This window comes from Aptenodytes patagonicus, chromosome 1, assembly GCF_965638725.1.
Source record: "Aptenodytes patagonicus chromosome 1, bAptPat1.pri.cur, whole genome shotgun sequence".
Taxonomy (NCBI): Eukaryota; Metazoa; Chordata; class Aves; order Sphenisciformes; family Spheniscidae; genus Aptenodytes; species Aptenodytes patagonicus.
The window spans coordinates 226,535,397-226,558,208 of NC_134949.1; the positions used below are offsets into that span (position 1 = coordinate 226,535,397).

Below are 22,812 nucleotides of genomic sequence, written 5' to 3' on the forward strand. Positions count from 1 at the left end.
CCGGGGATTTTACGAATTCTTTAAAAAGCCACAATCACCTATTTTTGGTTCCTAGTTAGCAGATCCTATTCATTTCTTGCATTCTTTGAGAAATTAGTTCACCAGTATTAGGTTAAATGGCAAACTACTGCTACTCCAAGGCAAGAGAAAAAAGTCTTGCTATAAGGTAATGGTGGAGGACATTTGGAAAAGAGAAGGAAGAGTTTGAGAGATTGTAGAGGAGAGCATGTAAAGAAGCAGTAAAAACAGTTAATAAAGATGAGAAGGGGAACAAAAGGAGCAAAACCTTGGAGAAGAAAAAAATGAGAAGATCAAGGTGGTGATACAAGAATAGCAAATTCTGGCGTAATAGAAATGTGTCCTTCAACTCCATCTCTTGGAAGCGCTGCTTCCCTGTAGGTAGCCACAGGCAGAAACAGCACAGAATAACTTTTCAACTGGCAGCGCTCCGAGCCACAGTTTATTCTCTACTCCGATAAATTATTTTAAAAGCACCAGCATGGATTTGATTTCCTGGTCATTTTGCTACTCACAGCACCTCTGGTACGAGATTAGAGTGGCATGAACAGTTAAGCTAACATTAAATTAACCGCAATCAGCGAGCAGGCTAGTGCTGAGATGAAGAGCGGTTACAACGGAGCTGTTGGAAATGCCAGGCAGAGTGAAAACACATACATCTGAAAACAAGGTGTACAAAGAGATACGGTTTCCTTCCCTGTTGTGTCACACTCCATCCTTATTAAGGATGTCATTCTGTGTCCAACAGCACTAACGATAGGGAAAATTAATTGCACTGATGCCTCTAAAAGAGGAAATGTATTGAATGTGATAAACAGAAATGTATTGAATGTGATAAACAGAAAAGAAGCTGCTTACTAAGAGCTTTGTCTTACCTATCCTAAAAGAGCCTTATTTTAGCTATTCGTCGTAGGGCATAATTTCACCTGAAAACAGAGATAAGCCAATTCCTATTAGCAAAGAACCACAGACTCAGCTCAGTACCATTCTGTGGACTATTTTTCTGCAAGACCTCCCTTTTTCTACTGAACAGGCATTGAAATTTAAGTAGAATTTAGGCTATCTTGAGAGGGCCTTAACTCCCACCTAATCTTCCGTCTGAACATTTCACTATCATCACTGACAGGGGTTTGAAAGTCTCTCTGAAGCATTCTCCCAACGGACCAACACACACTCATCACCAACACCAGGAACTGGTCCTGATTACATTAAGAAATTTGAAGATACTTTAAGGCAGCTTCTGACAAAAAATTCCAAACCAAGTGACAACTTACCATTGATTAGGCTGCTGACCTGAGACACCAACTGACTAGATTTTTCCAAAAGATGGCATCCATTGGGATCCGCTTCTCTGCTCATCAAGCCCCGATGATCACTCTCCCGCTCCTCACGACTTGGTTTGGATGTGTTACCATAACTGAAGTCAGGAAAAGACCTGGTCAGCTTCTGACTGAAGTATCTTTGAACCTCATCCAGCTCACTCAAGTTTTTTCTGCAAGCAGTGGTAAGAAATTTGGTAAGAGGAAAAAAAGCCTGTGGCAGACTGGTTCTATTTGCATCATTCTAGTCAACAGCATGTAAATACGCAAATACAAGATTAAGGGTTATTATTGAAAAATAGATCAGTAGGTAAGTGTTGAGGTTGCTCTGTCTAAGCAAGAGGATAACACTCAAGAACAAATGCCGAATTAGCTATGAAACTTAGGCTGGAAGTTAAAAAAAAGAGCTAGTTTTAAACTTACTTAATCAGAGGAGTTGGATTGGAGATGACCTTCCAATAGAAGTCATAAAGCCAAGAGTATTAATTGACTTTATGACCGAGCTTGATAAAAACCTGAGGATTTCTACCTGCTTAAGATCTAAGGATTTTATGATATATGGCTTGTGGTAGCAGAGGAAGGGATGGAATGACTCAGAAAGTCTCTTTCAGTCCTATATTCCTACAGATAATAAATATTCTTCTCCTAAAATGCACACCTGATTTAAATCTAGAATCTAGTCAAAAGAAAAGTGCTTCTAGTAAGGAGAAAGGCATCCTGTTGGGAAAGGACGTCCTGCTCCATGTGCCATGAAAATGCTTACAGGCTTGTTCTTGTATTTGTGAAAACCAACTCAGAGGACTATTGGCTTAATAGCGTGTGTTGCGTTACAGATGTACAAAGATGGATAAAACAAAGCATTCAATCCAGATTTGGAAACACTACTGTTGCTGTTTCCCTTCAGAGACTCACATCATTGCTAGAGCCTCAGTCCTAAATGGAAAGTTGCCCCCCTAGTCCCTGCTTTTCCAATCTCATCTCATCCTGCTGTAAATTACGCTGATATCCCACTGATACCTCTTAATCAGTTATTGCGTATTTTCATTTCCTTTAAAATCGGATGCAAGAATTCTTCAGTTTCAAGCTTTGCTTTGCAAACCTAAGGCTTTGAATTACCTTGTTGGCTCTGCTTTACCTGAGAGCAGTTAGAAGAGAAGCACGTGATGACAGCGATAATGAGTCCATCTTTGCCGCCCGGTGCGCGTTCCCGTCTGCTTGCTGCAGGGATTCATGAAATCTGCGCACGTTCTGCATATGCTCTTCATGACGAGGCGTGTGTGTTCCGGGGGGACTAATTCTGCTAGAAACAGGCCTACGTTTAACAACAGAAATCAGTTTGAAATCTCTAATCGTGAAAAGTCTGCAAACTAAGAATATCCAACGTCTTTAAATGCATTAAAGAGCCACCGATGGATGAAACTAGCTCTTTCAAACGTCATCAAGGACGGCATTTACTGTTTCAGATTTACACTAAAATAAAGGTAAACTGCAACTACCCTCTCCGTGCCGGTTAATAGTGTGGCTGATAGGGAATTTGCAATGTCTGCTGGGAGCTGCCAAGCCAGCTGTTCAGACCAAATAACGGTGACCCATGGTCCCTCTAAACTTCAAAGACACATACAGGAAAAGTATCATCTCCTATGTACGCTAAATAAAGAAACCATGAATTAAAACGCTCTCTCACACGTTGCTAGTTAAATATATAAACATCGATGCTTGTTTTAAGGGACAGAAAGCAGGAATTGCTGCAGGATATCTGACAATCCTAGTCCTGGAATGTGCAATATTACAGCATTTCACCAGCTGTCACCCACCGGCCATGGACAGGAGTTACGGCAAAATAAAGGGGATATATCAGCAATACTCTATTCTAACTTACGCTTATTATCCTTATTAAAAACAAAAACAAATACAAACACAACCCTTATTCTTATAAAGGCCTGGAAGAAATATCTGCCAGTTTTAGCAATGGCATAGTGTAAATCCTAATGTAGAAGGGTGTAAATGAAACAAATCAGGAAACATCAGTGAGAAGAAAAAGAACATCTGGGTTTTGTAGAAAGGTACCTGCCTCAGGATTTCTATCTCCTGGGCCACCCTCTCACTGGTAAAGGGAACTTGGTATAATCTTTAAGTCCAAAACCAGGGAAAGACCTTTGACAGGGCTTGTTATTTTTTCAGTAGAGCCTTCGGATAGGTAGATTTCCGAGCCCTGAAAACGATCAAAATGACGGACAGCCAGCTGACTTACTGCTCTCGAGTAGGAACACTGACTTCCTTTGACAAGGTATTCAGCATCTGCTTGGAAAAGCTTGTAGCATTACTGGGAAATGTTGGAAAGCTGGGCTTCACCTAGAAAAAAGAGGAACGCTGCACATGAACCTTCCACAGCAAGAAAATAGAGAAATTGAAGTAGTATCTTGCTGAGCTAACAAACAAAAACTTAAGTTTTCTAAATAGCTTTAAATTTTCAAAGGATTTTCCAGCACTGAGCCAAAGTACCATTTCACAGCACTCTTATTTCAGAAACATTTATTAATTCCCCCCACACTACCGAAGAGCAAACTGATGGAAAGTAGGGTATAGAGGCTCCATTACACGTGTATATCACACCCCAGCGTAACTGGAAAGTCTAGAGAATAAAAAAGACACAAGAAATGGCAAATCTTCCAGAAAAACAGATTTCAGCCAAATTGGAAATTTCCTAACCACCGAAAGGCTGAATTTACAGTATGGTTTTGGGTATAAACTGCCACCCAAAGCAACAAACGGAACAGTGCCAGGCATCCAAACCCACAGAATATTCTCCTAACAATAGAATCATAGAATCATAGAATCATTGAGGTTGGAAAAGACCTCTAAGATCATCGAGTCCAACCATCGACCCAACACCACCAGGCCCACTAAAACATGTCCCTCAGTGCCGCATCTACTCGTCTTTTAAATACCTCCAGGCATGGGGACTCCACCACTTCCCTGGGCAGCCTCTTCCAATGTTTAACCACTCTTTCAGTACAGACATTTTTCCTCACGTCCAATCTAAACCTCCCCTGGCGCAACTTGAGGCCGTTTCCTCTCGTCCTATTGCTTGTTACTTGGGAGAAGAGACCGACCCCACCTCGCTACAACCTCCTTTCAGGGAGTTGTAGAGAGCGATGAGGTCTCCCCTCAGCCTCCTTTTCTCCAGGCTAAACAACCCCAGTTCCCTCAGCCGCTCCTCAGCAGACTTGTTCTCCAGACCCCTCACCAGCCTCGTTGCCCTTCTCTGGACACGCTCCAGCACCTCAATGTCCTTCTTGTAGGGAGGGGCCCAAAACTGAACACAGTATTCGAGGTGCGGCCTCACCAGGGCCGAGTACAGGGGCACGATCACTTCCCTACTCCTGCTGGCCACACCATTTCTGATACAGGCCAGGATGCCATTGGCCTTCTTGGCCGCCTGGGCACACTGCCGGCTCATGTTCAGCCGGCTGTCGACCAGCACCCCCAGGTCCTTTTCCGACAGGCAGCTTTCCAGCCCCTCTTCCCCAAGCCTGTAGCGCTGCGTGGGGTTGTTGTGGCCGAAGTGCAGGACCCGGCACTTGGCCTTGTTGAACCTCATACAGTTGGCCTGGGCCCATCCATCCAGCCTGTCCAGGTCCCTCTGCAGAGCCTTCCTACCCTCGAGCAGATCAACACTCCCGCCCAACTTGGTGTCGTCTAATAAAAACCCCAACATCCAGAAAGAAACCACAGAGTGATGGAGGCCACTGGAGATGTTCATGACCTAGGTTTGAATGAGCGCTGTAACTAGTGTTGGCCTGCAGCTACCACGGAAACACACAGCAGAATTCTTAAACAAGGAATTAAGTGTTTCTGATATATCTACACCGACTGATCCGTTACAGTACTGTGAATTCGCTATGTTTGCTCATTACTTCGTAAACCCACAGAGTCAGTGCTGATTATTAGGAATCTAATCAGATATGCACAGGGGAGGAAACTGAAGTACGTACTGAAGAACTTGGTGGCTGGGTCCGGATCCTTGCCTGCCTTTCTTCTTTGAGATTATTTATGTTTTGAAGAGGGGAAACTGCTACTTTGATCTGCCCCCGGCACTGTCCACCGAAGTCCGTAATATTGTACCACCCGCACACGAGCTGGAAGCCAGAAAGAAGAGGAGAAAGGTCCACTGATGCAAATCCTATCACTCGCTCAGTCTCTGGGGAAGAATAATACAAAGCACATATTAGTTTAAACTGCATGTAAATGAAACATTTTCAGGAATGCTAAAAATCAGTCAGTTGCACAGTCCTTGAAATATGTCTAGACTTTACAGGAAAGACATCTTACAAAACTGAAAAAATAGTTTAAAAGCTGACAGCTCTCATGAGGTAAAGAGCAAGCAAAGAGCGGAACAAAAAAAGTGGAGGAAATAGAAAATGGAGTTTAAGACAACAGAAACGAGACTTAGATTTTGGTTGTTAACATGCTTCAAACTAAGAGACCTATGGTGTCTGATTGAAAAGGAGGAAAAATTGTTTCAAGCAATTAAACCAGCTTCCTCCCTGCGGATTTGCCAAAATAGCTGTCGCTATTGCAGCTGTTGATAACCTGAACACCTGCATTGGTAGTAATTCACTGCAGAACGAGGGCCTTGCTGCAGGTGTAAGAAAGGACACAAAGGTTACGTACCCTACGCAATACTTAATCAGAAGAACTAATTAAACCAGGGTTGTAATAAAGGGAAAAATATTCAGCTTGAAAATGGGCTAGAAATAAGAGACAGTCAGAGACCTGAAAAAATGAACCTGGAGGCCAATCCAGGGACCTCAGCAAATGCATTCTGCCTCCAGAATTGCATTCTCACTTCAGAAACACGTGTTTCTTCCCTTTTGACTTTGCCAAAACTTTCAAAAATGCTGATTTGTCATGACACTGTTGCATTTTTTGTGCAACATTTTGTCTTTTCTGTCTTGCAAATTTATCTGAAGTACAGAACAAACAATCCTATCCAAGAAGAGGATATTATCTGCATTACCTTATCAGTTACGTTCAGCTAAAAATGTGCCTGCAGAGAAAATGAAAGACCAGGGCAGGGAGAGGGATTGGCAGGAGAATCAATGTGTACACACGGTACTCTATAATACACAGAAAGGCTGAGTTACACAGGAAGTTTATTTTTGAAGCAAGAAATCAGTCAGCTGAACTTTAATATGTAGAAGGAAAGAAAAAACCCCAGTATTTTAAAGATCATATCTTAGCAGTTTGAATTGAAGAAGTAGGGCTGTCTTCCCAACAACTCACACAGAGATTTTTGCGCTTGCTTGGTACCAATTAAATATTGGAGGATCTGGGCTATCAACAAAACAAGCAAACACCAGTTTGAACTATTAGCAGCACCTTTTATCATTTAACAATAAACAGCAGGTTCAGTAAAAATGCTTACAAAAACCTTTTATGTTGTTAGGTTTGAAACCCAAGGCCTTCAACACCCCCAGTGAATGCTGAGGCATGGATAAAATGGATAAAATATATCCATGCCACTATAAAAGTATTTGATTACAACTGGCTGGCCACACTTCAACCAACTGCAGAGACAACAAACAGCATATGAAAGACACAGTAAAGAATTTCCTTCACTGGGAAAATCCTACCTCTAAAATACTGTCAGATTAAAAATGGAACCAAACCCTGCCAGATGATTAATGGGGAAGAGAAGGATGATGAGGGGCAGGAAATAACGGGTATTTATCTCTAGCATTCCTCTAGTGCAAGGTAAAAAATGTCTTTACGATTCTACTCTCCAATTCACTTAATAGAATTTACTTTACTTGTATTAAATACAAGCCACCCAAGGAAAGGGATGCAGAAAAGACATTCCTCTCAATACCGCACTACAAACTTCACCTGCTTTATGCCACACTTTGAAGACCAAGGTTTGCTGTGGATCCAGCAGAAGTTCTTTGGATAATCTGTTAAGAACAAAATCATAATTTGTTATGCAAAGTGGGAAAAAAGAGCAACAGCAGTAAAATGCTTCTGAAGATTCAATGTCCTTGTATCTATCCAGACAAATCAGTTTCCTTCTGGAATGGTGGCGGGGGGGAAAACACAACAAAACCCGAAATCATTGAGCCCTCAAAAGCATAACTATCTTTACATGCTTTCGGCTTTTGCTTATTCAAGAAGTATTTCTCTCCCCTCGCTCTTGTTGTAAATTTAAAAGATAGGACAATAAAACCATGAAGAAACAGAAATACAGTTTATCTCATGACTCAATAACACAGTGACAGCAAAGCACTGGGGTTATGGTTGAAAGCTGTAATATTTGAAGTTGATTTCTGGAAAAAAACACCCTGAAAACTGAAGTGTCAAATATAGAACGGTTTTTAAGTTGCTTGAAGCAATTCAGATATGACTCTGAGCATAAGCAACCTCTGAAACAAACCTTTTAAACTTCAGCTATCCGTCTTTCAATGGTTTCGCTTCATATTACAAATTCCCTAAAGCCAAAAACCCATCTCGGCAGTCTGGCAGAAAAGCCCACTCCTGTGCAGGCACTGGTACATATATATTTGCATGCATTTTGTGATGGACAAAATAAATTCAGTATGCTTTCTTGTTGCCTGTAACAGACTTGTTCCGCCTAGTTTAGAAAACGCTTTTGGCTACTGCTTTGGAATGAATTTAAAATCTGGCATAGAAACACTGGGGAAACCACAAGACTGCAAACACAGGTTTATTACTAAATATTACAACGTACAACTTGATCTGCTGAGGTTCCTCGGAGTGGTCAATTCATCTGCTTTAATTTAGGCTCCGATATCTAAGTCCGAGCTATGTTCCCTACGCTATTTTGGCAGTCACTGGAGAGAAAGAGACATCCTTAGGGAACTTTGTGCTAAGTTGGGTCTCTAACACAGGTCAAGTGACTCACCGTCTGGAGGTGCCTGCGTCTCTCCAGTGACTGCAGAGGAAGCCAAGGCTGAACAGCTCTGAGTGAGAAACCTAACTTCCAGATATATAAAGTTTCAGTAGGTGAATCCAAACTTAGAGCTCTGGTCCTGAACCAGGGCATAATTTCTAAGCATGAAACAAAGTAAAACATACAGAAAAAGCCAATAAATTGGATCAAGTCTTACTTAACCTTGCCAAGAGTCCTTTAGCAATTAGCAGCCCCTTCCTCTAGATGGGGAAACTACAGATGAGTGGAAATAGACTGACTAGCCCAAGGCCTTAAGCCAAAATACAATGCAGCCAAGGTTCCACGCATGTCAAACTGCCCTTTCTGATGTCAGCTTTAAGACCAAGCCTCCTCAAACAACTTTTCACCCAATGTGAGCACGTGGCAATCATAAAACATGGAAACAAGCGTTTTTAGCTGTGAGTACAGGCCCCGTAAGTAGAAAAGCACACTCCCCAAAACTGAGTATGTCCTTTTCACACCTAGCCTGGCTGTCAGATCCAAAGCGTGTCTGTGCGAGTCCACGTCGCTTACCTCGCTTGTTGCTGAAAGTCCCAGACCGGTGAGTCTGTATTTTCTATTATTGAAGTGGTTATTGGAGCATCTGCACCAGCCACAGCAAATGATACACAGCTACTGGGTGCTGCTACTTCACGTTCTGTCAAAGGACTCCCTAAAATTATACAGAATTAAATGCAGATTTGTTATTAATAGTTTAAAAAAAAAAATCTAAAGGCAGTTCAGCAATTAAAAACAGGTGATTAACAAAGAAATCCACCATCTCGGAAATACTCCTTTTCATTGGTGGAGCTGAAAACACTTTATATTTACAATGGGAGCAAATATTACATGAACCTTTTACAGAGCAGAAACTGGAATATTCAAGGGAGAAATGGAAAAACCACTTGCCCAAGATCATCTGAGAAGTCAGAGGCAAAGCTAGGAATAAAACCCAGGTCCCCAGGACCCTGTTCCAAGTGCTCGATCTACCCTCCACGCTGGCCCACAGAGTGTGGCAATCCTAACTGCAGACATAGAAAATACCCAGCGCTACAGAAGACAGCCTGACTGAACAGCTGGATTGCCGAGAGGAAGCTCACTTGTGTTGACTGAATAAGGAAATGCACCATCGGTGTTAACGATAGCCAAGGATTAATAAACTTTTTTATAGCCTCTATTCGTTCACTGCAGAAAGACTGAAATAGTTAGAGACACTTAACATCCCTGCAAGGTAGAAACAAGTACCGCTCTCATCTGTTATGAAGATTTAAATACAGAGGAAAAAGCACTATATACAATTTTATTTCAAATTCTTGCTGGCTTCCCTCCCAGCTTTTCCCACCGCCCTTCGTACCCATTGCAGAAGTGGGAGTTTGTGTTACAGATCAATTGTCACAGTTCCCTGTGTTTTCCCATGGTACACGCTTTGAGCAGGGATAGAGCACATGGAAGGTAAAATACCGGTCACTAGTGCTCCCACCAGCCCTGCTACTGCACCAGCAGGAAATTTGAGAGAAGAAAGTCTAGTGTAGATGAGGCCTTAACATTTTGGCCAGAATATCGAAGTTTATATCAGAGTTAGGGAGGGGAAAAAATCAATTGCCAATCCCTAGTCCAGGGATCTTTACACGGGGCAGCAGGCAGGCTGTGCTGAAACTGTTTTTAAGTAGCTTCAGGAAGTACCATTTTTAATCTATGCACAAACTAGACCTTTGTGATTGCCAAGCTAAGCAACGAGGATGGATTCACTCTGCAACGCGCCAGTGAAACCTTTACAAGACTCCTTGCGTAAACACAGTTCAGGGCTGGAACTATGAGCATTTTCTCCCTCATTCATCCTGAAATAACCTGGGAAAAGGTTTGTGAGAAAACAGATAACGGATTAACTAGTCTGACTTAATTGGGTATGTTTGCACTTAAGAGGCAGATAGTTTATCATCAGAGGAACACAAGGTCAAATTAAGGGATGGAGCTAGATGTTCCCCAGATGCTGCTGGGTATTATGGATTAGAGATTCTTGAATGAAAGCTGCAGAAATTGTACAAGCACTTGCACTGAATTATAGCCCAAAAAGGAGGAGAGATGCTTAGGGCCTCTCCCCTTCTGTACGTGACCCTTCCTCCAGGCTTGGAACCTTTTAGTCACGTTCACATTAGTGAGATTAATTTGCTGCAGTGTATCATGGCTTGTAAAGCTGTAGTAGCATTTTACTGCTTACAGAGCTGTTCAGATGGTGAATTTGTAGCTGGCAAAATCTGCTAGGAGAAATGGACTTAGCCAAGGGGAAACAAGATCAGACGTTGCAACCAACTATCACTCAGTTATTATAGACTGTTTCCTCCTTTCTGCTTTCCAAAGACTCAGCATGTGGCTTTGGACTTTTCCAAGACCTTGCTGGCCAGAATGATCAAAACTGATGAGTATGAATCTGATTTAACTAAAAAGAATTCTTTTTTCTCCTGAAGACTGATTCTCTGTGAAAATATGATCAAATGTGACTGATTTATAGTAGCTTACTGAGTTACTGCTCATTTATGCCTTGACCATGAGGATTTGCTTGAGAACAAGATTTTTTTTTTTTTTTTTTTACAATATCCACAATGACTTCAGTTAAAACATGCCACACAAAACTCTTTGCAGTTTGATAAGACTGTAGATATGACAATTCAAACACAGACGTGGGCAACGTGAGCTCAGCTTAGAGAAACGAGCAAGACCTGTCCAGACTAGCTCACCATCTCCTGCATGTAAAGCAGACCTAATCTTTGTAGTCAAAGGCAAAACCAGCATTTCTCGAGTGTTAGCTTGCTTTTCTTCTAGGAAAAGAAAAGCCTATAACAGAAAGAATTGTTGGGTCTAATAAGAAAGCTCGGCCATAATCTTACAGAGCCTGATTTAGCCTAGCAACTCCCAATGCCTGAACTTTGCAAAGAAGTTACACTTAGAAATATTAGTTTCATTCTGCTTTATAAAAGCAGTATTTGAAGGATGAGGTGAGAGAAGGAACCGAGATGTGTGACCTGACGGTTCAGGAAATGGGTGGTAAAACACAAAAGCTTTAAGCCTAGGGCACCTCCTGCATGACATGGTCCGGACTGGCAGCATAACGTGCCGATGGCTACCACATGGCTGAAGGGTTGCTGGAATTATGTTCTTTACATTATTCGGAAAGGACAGTTGTCCATACGACAAAAGTGTCTGTAAGGAGCATCCTGGCAGAGAAGCCAGGAGTGGGAAGGGAAACTCCTTCCCTTTTTCTAGGGATGATCTTCCACTGATAAATACATGGACCTACATCCCAGCGAGGTCCATGGAGAAGCTTGCACTCCTACGCTTCTGTTTTGTAGCTTCTCTGTGGGGAGAGAATCATCGGCGCCGCGCCTGCCAATCCAGCAGCTGTTCGCTAGTAGTGAAGCTTAACTTTAAAAAAGACCACCACAGATAGAAGAAAATTAGCTGACATCTATTCCCTGGGGATGCGAGAACTGTACAGGAAAAGACGAAAAACATGGCAGGGAGAGGTTAGCAACTGCAGATTTAAGTGACTTCAGTCCTTAAAAGATGCATGGAGAATTCTGTTCTAATATTGTTCGAAACAGTGCTCAAAACAGTTAGAACTAAGGTAGAGAAAAGACTTGTTGGTTTGAACTTTTGCATTTTCTAGAACTTCTGCATTTTTATAGAATTAATTTCATTCCTTTCCAACGTTGTGAAATTTAGGCTATTTCTTTTCTTTATATTATTTGGAAGATGAAGAAAAAGGAAACACGAAAATGACTTTAGACCACAAGAAATACGAAGAGGCTTGGGGAAACGTTTTGTATCTTCACTCAGTTTCTGAAAACTGTGTACCTTAAGTAATTCTTCCAAAACTGCAGGCAGTTTATCATTCATAACACACTGGACTGGAAATGTATTCCAGCCTTTTTATCTGTAACACAATAGTGAAATTGTTATCACGAAGAATGAAAATTCTTCTTGAAACCAGCTTATATAGCATTTGTTTCAGTGTATCAGTTGCCTCTCAGTTCGTTACTTCTAAAAATCCCCTAAAATGGTAAGTTGTTTGAAGATGGAAATATTGCAATAGTGTACACCACCAAAAGAAACCTCCTTTATCCCATCAAAAACTTTGCAGTAGCAAACAATGTTGCATCAGGTTTCCAAAGACTATGAATTCCCAAAGATTACAGAATCATTACAAAAAAGCCATCTCTGGGGCTCAGTATGTAGCAGAATTACTTACACTTAAATCACGGCTTATATTTGACTCTTTTAGTTGTGTTATCATGCCACAAAACGCTGCGTGTTCCCTTCGGGCGTATCGCCTGGACTGTGAAACAGTTGATCTTAACAGAGGCGTTTCCAGTAAACCCACCTCGGGCCAGATCCTTATTCCTATTTGTATTTAGGTAGCGTGCAATGGGCCAAACAAGATCAGATCACTCCAAGCGCCGAGCAAACACAAAGTGATCAAGTCATCGGATTCATGAGAGGCAGGTCCTGCTTGACCAACCTGATCTCCTTCTATGACCCGCCTAGTGGACGAGGGAAAGGCTGTGGATGTGGTCTACCTGGACTTCAGCAAGGCCTTTGACACCGTCTCCCACAGCATTCTCCTAGAGAAGCTGGCGGCTCACGGCTTAGACAGGTGGACTCTGCGCTGGGTCAAAAACTGGCTGGACGGCCGGGCCCAGAGAGTTGTGGTGAATGGAGTTACATCCAGTTGGCGGCCGGTCACGAGCGGTGTTCCCCAGGGCTCAGTTTTGGGGCCGGTCTTGTTCAATATCTTTATCGATGATCTGGATGAGGGGATCGAGTGCACCCTCAGTAAGTTTGCAGACAACCCCAAGTTGGGCGGGAGTGTTGATCTGCTCGAGGGTAGGAAGGCTCTGCAGAGGGACCTGGACAGGCTGGATTGATGGGCCGAGGCCAACCGTATGAGGTTCAACAAGGCCAAGTGCCGGGTCCTGCACTTCGGCCACAACAACCCCATGCAGCGCTACAGGCTTGGGGAAGAGGGGCTGGAAAGCTGCCTGTGGGAAAAGGACCTGGGGGTGCTGGTCGACAGCCGGCTGAACATGAGCCAGCAGTGTGCCCAGGCGGCCAAGAAGGCCAATGGCATCCTGGCCTGGATCAGAAATGGTGTGGCCAGCAGGAGCAGGGAAGTGATCGTGCCCCTGTACTCGGCACTGGTGAGGCCGCACCTCGAACACTGTGTTCAGTTTTGGGCCCCTCACTACAAGAAGGACGTTGAGGTGCTGGAGCGTGTCCAGAGAAGGGCAATGAGGCTGGTGAGGGGTCTGGAGAACAAGTCTGCTGAGGAGCGGCTGAGGGAACTGGGGTTGTTTAGTCTGGAGAAGAGGAGGCTGAGGGGAGACCTCATCGCTCTCTACAACTCCCTGAAAGGAGGTTGTAGCGAGGTGGGGTCGGTCTCTTCTCCCAAGTAACAAGCGATAGGACGAGAGGAAATGGCCTCAAGTTGTGCCAGGGGAGGTTTAGATTGGACGTGAGGAAAAATTTCTTTACTGAAAGAGTGGTGAAACATTGGAACAGGCTGCCCAGGGAAGTGGTGGAGTCCCCATCCCTGGAGGTATTTAAAAGACGTGTAGATGAGGCGCTGAGGGACATGGTTTAGTGGGCATGGTGGTGTTGGGTTGACAGTTGGACTCGATGATCTTAGAGGTCTTTTCCAACCTTAATGATTCTATGATTCTATGCAGTGCTAGAGGTGCCCAAGGTGAAGGGTAGAGCACCTGATGTGTTTTAAAGGGTTTAACTCATCTTTAACAAAGAGATTCATTTACAGACTGCAACTTGAGGGAAAAAGAAAAGGCTCCAAAAACCTGCAAATCGCCAAGTGTGTTATACTGCTGCACATCAAGAACCAAACATCACCTGCTAGGAAGGAGTATTTTAATATGCTTAGCATCAATTTAAAAGCAAAGAGCGATTCTTTGGTGACCCTCAGCATAGTGACTAGCCACCGAACTGTAATGCCCACTCTACAGAGCAGGAAGCAGCGTGTCAAGCCTGGGTGAGCTCAGACTGCTCTGCCTTTACATTGCCCTTCCTCACCGCTGTGCCTGGCAGTCTCCAGATAGCATGAGTAAGCCAGCTTTACAAATTGATTATATGCTAAAAATGCAAATTTGCAAGAGTCTTTGAGATACGAGTGTCTTGGGGTTAAGTTATTCAGACAGTGCTTAACTTCAGAATTCATCTGTCATCTGTAACAGTGAACATTATTTATGTTTTGGATTTTATTAATAGAGATAGGCTGAATAGTTTAACCTCCTGCTTCCCCTGTACTTATACAATGATGTAATGCTCTCAGGGTTGCAACGCTACAAGGCCAAGCTCAAACCCCATCACATCCATTCGCTGTGCCAGAGTAAGTTTGAGGATTTGTTTTTAAATTGCTCCATGTAGTACCTGTTATGAACAGATCCCAGGAAAAAAAAAAAGAAAGGAAAAAAAGGTGGTGGTGGTGTTACCTTTTAAACTTAGATGCATTGCTCTTTCCACAAGGATATTGACAGCAACTGTGTTTTCCAGAAACATTACGTCTTCTTCTTGTGGTTTGCCACTGGTGATTTCTGAACTTAATATATCCAGTTTCTGACTCAGATTTTCAGAGACCTGTTGGCTCAGATCAGGTGCTTTCTCTGTGCCTTCATCTTCACTGTTGCTGTATTCCTCAGCACAGTGAAGTCTGCTGGGCAGAGCAGCAGAAGTGGAAGAAAGAACGATGTGAACACGTACAGCAGCTCCTGCTAGGTTTGCAGCATTGCATCTGAACAATGGATAAACCCCTGTAAGAGAATTCACAAACAACCAGCTAAACAAGCCAAAGAAAAACTAGGATCTTGGAAAAATGCCAGTACAGTTCATTACAGTAAAGATCTCACATCAGACCAGCAGAATTAATTTTGTTTTTCAATGTAATTTCTATGCAAGGTGTCACACAGTGCACTGTTAGAAACATCAGCTTGTAAAGGTTAAAAACAGGTGACCAATCCCCCAAATTGGGTACACCTTCATTTTCCCACTGGCAGCTCGGATTACTATTTTGAAGCACATCAACTTCCTGAGAGCCCTGGGAACAGTGCCTCTGCATAATTTTATACACATATATGGAAAATACATACATACGCAGCATAAAATTTTGTTTTAACTCTTGTTCCTTCTCCCTTCCCTGAGCACACTCCAAAGAAGAGCCAATAACCTGTCCACAAATCCGCCTGCAAGCTGGTGGCTGATGGAAACCACGTAGATGACAGAAGCCGAAGTAACCGAACAAAGCAGAAGTTTCCATGACCTTCTTGGTGCCTAGTCTGCTCTGACTGCAGGCATTCAGCCTCCTTGAGAGACATTATTCTTACTCGTTCTCAATCTATTATGACGCCAAATCCGTAATTCTGAAGAAACATTCTTCATCAATCCACGTAGGCTAATTGCTCTCCCTATTACTGATCATTACTGCCAATTTTTCGCCCATTTAAACTTGCTAAGTTTTGAATTCAGAGAAGCAAGCATTTTAACCTTGTTTATCTTCAGTGAAAGGAGGAGTTGAGTGCGTGTTGCATACAGGACAAAACAAAGCTGTAAATATTTTGCTCAAAGTGACTAGAGAAGTAACCAAACTAAAACGTCAACAAAGAGGAATGAAACATGGCAATGTTCTTTAGGAACTTACCACTAACACTTAGTGCTGTCCTTGACCTCTCTGCTAATGCTGCGAGGTCGACATAGGCAGATCCAATAAGACGATCTGTATCAAGTGGTCTTTCCACATCATTTGCTTTACCATATGCCCACCACACCTGGATTTCTAATTTCTCCTCTCTGAAGAACCAAAGCAGTCCTTGGCTCCTTCTGAGAGTCACCTTGTTTGGTTTCTTAAAGTTCACTGTAACGTTCCTTGCGTCGTCACTCAATTTTGGCCTCCGAAGCAAAGTCCACGTGGCTTCCTGATTATACAGCTTATACCTGAGGTAGCAATAAGTGCTTTTATTTAGGTGCGTCTGGCCTGCAAACAGCACACAGTGGACTGGCAGCCATACTCTTGGAGTTGAGATGGTCACAGTCGCTGGACTGGCACTCTGCTCCCATTCGTCGCTATCATCCATGCTGTCTTCATGGCTCTCCTCGCTGTTCCATCCCAAGAGCTTAGCGGCCTCCAAAACACGCTCTCTGTCATCCTGATGAACGAAGGTAACAGAAAGTTCCAGTCCTCCCACAATGGCCTGCATGACGTTTGTGCAGTGTGAAGGCATTAAATCTTCAGATAAGGTAACTGGGTACCAGCCTGTAATACCTTCAGGAGAAAAGATCACAATTAGACTTATCCTACCTTTTAAAAACATCAGTGAAGAATTTTCCGCTCTCTGGTCATTAGTCAAGGAGCAGTACTTGAAGTGTTTATTTCTTATGAAAGTTTGGAATTTGTCAAATGATTTCTAACCTGAAAAAGCAGCAAATTTTTAGACCTCAGAAAACCTCACCAGTAGTTCTGATCCCAAAGGCATTTTACCTTCCATTTCATTAACGACACTCATTTTACAACAAATCTATGTCCCATGAATCTCCAGTTATAAAATTAGGCATTCTCAGTTTTTCCTCCTCTCTTCCCATTAGAAATAAACCCAAAACTTCATGTTGGAGAAAACTAGCACTATACTGAGATTAAAGCAGAAATAACCAAGATGATAATGAAAACATTATTATTACAAGACATTATCATCACAAACTAACACTAGATAGAGGAGATAGTTTACATTTAGTTTAAAAAAAGTTAATCTATCTCCTTTCTAACCTAAGCCTTTGTTTCCAGCTTTGACATCTCAAAAGCAATCATCGGTCCTCCACTGAACACTACTATTCTTGGACTTTCCATCTTAAGGTAGGAAATAAATGGCACTGAATAAAATACTAAGGAGGTTAATATTCATTCAGCTACTATACATCCTACACCCCGAAAACTGACCTTTAAACAACAGGTTTATATGAGTTTTCTAACACAGGATTTTTAATGAAGGCATGTGCAACATCTGAGAGAACTTTGGTATAAAAACCAAACCAAACCCCCCCAAAATGGGAATGAAAATTGTTTTAAGCAATTACTATAGCATTTACCCAGAATGTCAGCAGCGTAATGCTGCTGTATTACCTGATCTTCTTCTCAGCAAGTCTCTGGTTGGAATTGTGACTGTCCCAAGAAGATAATCTCTCGATGTCCGAGCTGCCAATGTCTCAGTGGCTGGAAAATAAATCATTTTGCAAATACACCAAACTGGAACGCAAGACTTAAAAGTGATTCAGACAGTATCTCCTTTGAAAGAAAGCTGTATTGCCTCAACAGCAACATCAAGTTGGGCAGGAGTGTTGATCTGCTCGAGGGTAGGAAGGCTCTGCAGAGGGACCTGGACAGAGGGGCCAAGGACAATTGTATGAGGTTCAACATGGCTCAGTGCCGGGTCCTGCACTTGGGTCACAACAACCCCATGCAGCGCTACAGGCTTGGGGAAGAGGGGCTGGAAAGCTGCCTGTCGGAAAAGGACTTGGGGGTGCTGGTCGACAGCCGGCTGAACATGAGCCAGCAGTGTGCCCAGGCGGCCAAGAAGGCCAATGGCATCCTGGCCTGTATCAGCAATAGTGTGGCCAGCAGGAGCAGGGAAGTGATCGTGCCCCTGTACTCGGCACTGGTGAGGCCGCACCTCGAATACTGTGTTCAGTTTTGGGCCCCTCACTCCAAGGAGGACGTTGAGGTGCTGGAGCGTGTCCAAAGAAGTGCAATGAAATTGGTGAAGGGTCTAGCGCACAAGTCTGCTGAGGAGCGGCTGAGGAACTGGGGTTGTTCAGCCTGGAGAAAAGGAGGCTGAGGGGAGACCTCATCGCTCTCTACAACTCCCTGAAAGGAGGTTGTAGCGAGGTGGGGTCGGTCTCTTCTCCCAAGTAACAAGCAATAGGACGAGAGGAAACGGCCTCAAGTTGTGCCAGGGGAGGTTTAGATTGGACGTGAGGAAAAATTTCTTCACCGAAAGGGTTGTCAAGCATTGGAACAGGCTGCCCAGGGAAGTGGTAGAGTCCCCATCCCTGGAGGTATTTAAAAGACGTGTAGATGTGGTGCTTAGGGACATGGTTTAGTGGAGGACTTGGCAGTGGTAGGATAACGGTTGGACTTGATGATCTTAAAGGTCTTTTCCAACTTAAATGATTCTATGATTCTGTGATTCTACCTGGAGTCTTAGAAACCTTAAGTCTTTGCACAAGGGGAACAGTATCTCCCAAAGCCTTCTCTGAAGACAGTTTAGGTAATTACATCTATTAGCAACTGCACAGAATGGTCTTTCTTCTAAACTAAAAATTGAGGGGACTGGATCATTCTGCAACAGCATTCAGTCATTGTAATCACTTGTCCTCCTTACCTGACTTGGTGCTCTGATGGTAGAGAGAGAAGACGATATTGGCAGACTGCAAGAGCTCCCCCAGACAAGAGGCCTCTCCACTACTTTTCTGAATGACGAGGTTACAAGGAATCTCTACGTGGTGCTCGAACTCTGGGCAGAAAGAACGAGCCACAGCTCGTGTGTTGCGTCTCTCTGCCTCAGGTAGGAAGGAGAGGTGCACAGAGACATAAGCATTAACTCCCACACCTGCATAGTACTGGAGTGAAGGGTTCTTTTGTGCCACCGCTCTTCATTTAGTATGTAAAAAGAAAAGAAGAAAGAGAATGAATATAATATACAAGGAATCTAGGAACCAATGCAATTAAAGCAAAGGTTTCAAGTCTTCACGGTGAAAAGATTAGACAAAACAGTGAATGTTGAAGTCAAAACAGATGAGGGTTCTGGCTGCATATTATTTTTCACCTTTTTTTTTTCATCCGAATATACTAGGAACAGATATGAAACGGTGAGAGTAACTATCACAAGGTCCATCATTGGTGGCTGTGCTCTTATCATTGTCAGGATCTGAGAACAAAGTGGTTGAGAAAGTACTCGGCACCTTTAAAAATATCCCATACTGTAGAAAAAGCTGTAGGATAACTTCCCAGAGAACCAGCTCCAGAAGGAAGCAAAAGGCCAAGCCGAATTATTTTTACAGACTAGTACAAGCAAAAGGAGGTGAAATTAGCAGATGGAATTATTTACAAGTAAAACAGACCCAGGTATTACTCAGGTCATACACCTGAAGGATGAGGAGTCTGAGGTCATTCCACTTTCTTAACTTCTCCAAGCACCATACGGTAGTGATCCTCATCTTACAGAGTCTACTTGAATTAAGATGGATCAGGAGCTCAGCAACACTGAGAAAGGGTCAGTGAGCACTGCTCTAGAATGACAGGAGCCATCCTTCTCTTATGGAATTGACTCCCTCTCTTCTAGCCCTTTCTTTCTTAATTCTTGAAAATCGCATACTGGAACTAAGTTCAGGCGATACCATGCACTTAGAGCAGCAGCCTTCTGGTGAAAAGGAACATGTTTCATTTACTAGTTAGTTTATCGACGTTTCCACAGTGAAATTCAAGAAAACAAACCTCAGCTAGCTTTTAAATAGCATCAGTAACACGAAGATCCAATGCTCAAATAGGTACCATTTTATATCAGCCAATTTTTATATCAGCCTTTGGTGTAGTAAAATATGGAAATGTAGAAAAATGTGCCCTTACAATCTCGATCCTTCTGCAGAACAAGTGCTACCACACTGCACCGCAGCTTAAGGGACAAAAATAACCACTGATGTTCTTTATAAAGTTATTTTCACTTCTGATCAGAACCCAGTTTGAATCTCGGTCTCTGCAGATGGAAAGTTGGCCAGTTACAATTTGTTCTAATCTAATGTCTCAGCCTGCTGTCTCCAGATAAAGCTATTTTAAGAGAAAAATCCTTTTTGAATCAGGCTTTACCTAGCTGCTGCTTGCAAACCAGCTGCTCTGTGTATTTGTACAGAAAGAGAAACAGCTTGAGCAGTTATTCCTGCTGCTGGTTTCATGGATTGTTGGTATCTCACACTCACATCAAGCAAGCCTGGATTAAATGAAAGAAAGAAAGGAAAGAAACGGTCAACTTTTTATACAGTTACATCCAATATAATCAATACTTAGTTATAGCTTTTAATACAAAACTTAAGTCTATTAATGCAAAAAAATAACTCCATATGAAATCCACTGAGATTGTGCAAGATGCAGTACTTCAGCCAGAAGTTACGGCCTGATACAGGAGGCACAGGAGGAAATTTCAAGGACTGCATCCTGCAACCTGCCCTACCGGCAGTCAGATCAGATGGTCTTAATGGCTCCTTCTCACTGGCAAATTAGTGGCATAGTAAAACTAGGAGAGGCTGTTCAACCCAGCCGTGCCCTCATGTGTGCATTCACCGTAATACTTTTAAAATATCCTACTGCAGTATTTCAACACATCTTTTTTATAGCACTGCAGTGACGAAATCTTCAGAGAGACAGATTTTCTGCTGCTGCACGTGGCTGATCTATTACAAAATAACCAATGCATACTGAACTCCCTCTCCGGCCCCAGCCTTTTTTATGGCCATTTTTTCCAAGAAGCTGCCTCAGATTTCCTCAGTGGCCTTCCCAGAGCTGATGTTTGTATTATTTGAAAGAACCACAAGAGAACAGAAACAGAAAGATGTCTCTGCTCATACCACGTACAGCCCTTCTTCAGATCTCCCATTCCCTACCTTACATGGGGAGCTTAACTACAGACTGAGGCTTATTTGGCAACTAAGCAGTTCAATACACAGGGAGAGCTTTTTAAAACTTTTTAGGAGTTTGAGGTTGCTCATGTTTAATCACCGATTCTTCACTAGGTATGGTGATAGTGGAAGCTGGGAGGAAAAACACTCATGGCTGGTATCAGTTTCCAACACAAATACATATTTTTATTTCCCTTGGCAGCAAACACACATAGACTTTCACTTTTAAATATAAAGTGAAAACCCACAAGCCTTCCTTACCCGAAGGCCGCAGATGAAATTCCTCTGAGGAATCAGTCCTGGGGACCAATGGAAGATTAAAAGTCTGTATCCCTATTTCTTCACGATGCTGCATAGTCACCATGGCACAGAGCCGTGACAAAGGCAAGGTCCCTTTGGCAACCATCTGGTCTCTGACATTTGGGTAATAATACCTGGTAAGACACAAAGAAGCAGCATCAGTCATGATGACAAAATGATCATTATTTCTCTCAAGTCAACTTTAATTTGTGTGTCTTCAAACACTAGTTAGTCTCCTGACAGCTAAGGGATAAACTCAAGTAAGTGAATTTCCACAGGAAAAAAAACAGTAAGTGCTCATGTAGATAATGCTACAAATGTACTTTTGCACTAGTCATAGCAAGTCAACTAGCAGAAACTCTCCTAAGAAGTGGCACCCCAAAGAAAAACAAGAGAAGGATCTGGCACCAAATATTCTCCACTCTCAATCTCCGTTAATAAATAAGAATGCTACTTGCAGAACAGATTTGTGGTACCAGTTTGTGAGTGTAAAAAATTACTCTAGACCGTTTCTTACTGTGCTACTTGGCTTCAGACTCATCTTAAAATGAGTTTTGGCACTGTTATCTAATGAACAACAGGCAGACCAGGAGAAAGGCATCCACTGGGTTTTCAGCAGCAGTGACTGAAGTAATGTGGCAGTGCTATAGACTTGTGTTTCTCTTTCCATTTTGGGACAAATCCTGAACATTCATTGACTGTTTGAGTCTCGGGTAGAGCACTGCCTGAATAGTACTCCCAACATCTTGGGATATCACACCTGTTGGTTTCTACTTTTTCCCCATACACTTCTAGGAGTAATTCAAGACGCTGACAGCATCATAGCAAGAACTCTCTTGATTTGGAATCTGGCAGTCAGTATCTAATCTCCTTCCTAATTACAAGGTGTCCTGGTTTCGGTAGGGATAGAGTAAATTTCCTTTCTAGTAGCTGGTACAGTGTTTTGGATTTAGGATGAGAACAAAGTTGATAACGCACCGATGTTTTAGTTGTTGCTGAGCAGTGCTTACACTAGGCAAGGACTTTTTAGTTTCCCATGCTCTACCGACTGAGAAGGCTGGAGGTGCACAAGAAGCTGGGAGGGGGCACAGCCAAACTGGCCAAAGGGACATTCCATACCATGGGACGTCATGCGCAGTACATAAACTGGGGAAAGCTGGCCGGGGGGGCCGCTGCTCGGGGACTGGCTGGGCATCGGTTGGTGGGTGGTGAGCAACTGTACTGTGCATCACTTGCTTTGTGTATTATTATTATTATTATCATATTATTATTATTATTATTATTATTATTATTATTATTATTATTATTATTTTATTTCAATTATTAAACTGTTTTTTATCTCAACCCACGAGTTTTTCTCGCTTGTGCTCTTCCAATTCTCTCCCCCATCCCACCGGGTGGGGGGGAGTGAGCGAGCGGCTGCGTGGTGCTTAGCTGCCGACTGAGATTAAACCACGACACAAGGATCTGGTGGTAAGCTTTTTCCATTTCAAATAGTGCAAAATCATAGAA

General features: G+C 42.8%; 1 protein-coding gene across 5 annotated transcripts in view; it reads right to left on the reverse strand.

Annotated features, from left to right (window-relative positions):
• The window catches only part of C2CD3 (C2 domain containing 3 centriole elongation regulator), a 54,937-nt gene that overhangs the window by 11,491 nt on the left and 20,634 nt on the right, over nucleotides 1-22,812 (reverse strand). For 4 of the 5 annotated variants that reach the window (XR_012994434.1, XM_076328530.1, XM_076328533.1 and 1 more), the window contains exons 19-30: nucleotides 21,262-21,434; nucleotides 20,195-20,315; nucleotides 18,714-18,982; nucleotides 17,456-17,545; nucleotides 15,983-16,603; nucleotides 14,781-15,098; nucleotides 8,818-8,956; nucleotides 7,227-7,291; nucleotides 5,333-5,538; nucleotides 3,589-3,689; nucleotides 2,473-2,649; nucleotides 1,293-1,510 (exon numbers count right to left, since the gene is read on the reverse strand). Coding sequence is in view for 4 of the 5 variants with exons in the window: in XM_076328530.1 (XP_076184645.1) it covers nucleotides 1,293-1,510; nucleotides 2,473-2,649; nucleotides 3,589-3,689; nucleotides 5,333-5,538; nucleotides 7,227-7,291; nucleotides 8,818-8,956; nucleotides 14,781-15,098; nucleotides 15,983-16,603; nucleotides 17,456-17,545; nucleotides 18,714-18,982; nucleotides 20,195-20,315; nucleotides 21,262-21,434 (2,498 nt within the window). In the remaining variant the exon portion in view is untranslated. The remainder of the gene's footprint in view (nucleotides 1-1,292; nucleotides 1,511-2,472; nucleotides 2,650-3,588; nucleotides 3,690-5,332; nucleotides 5,539-7,226; nucleotides 7,292-8,817; nucleotides 8,957-14,780; nucleotides 15,099-15,982; nucleotides 16,604-17,455; nucleotides 17,546-18,713; nucleotides 18,983-20,194; nucleotides 20,316-21,261; nucleotides 21,435-22,812) is intronic. The other variant, XM_076328531.1, reaches the window with a different exon arrangement.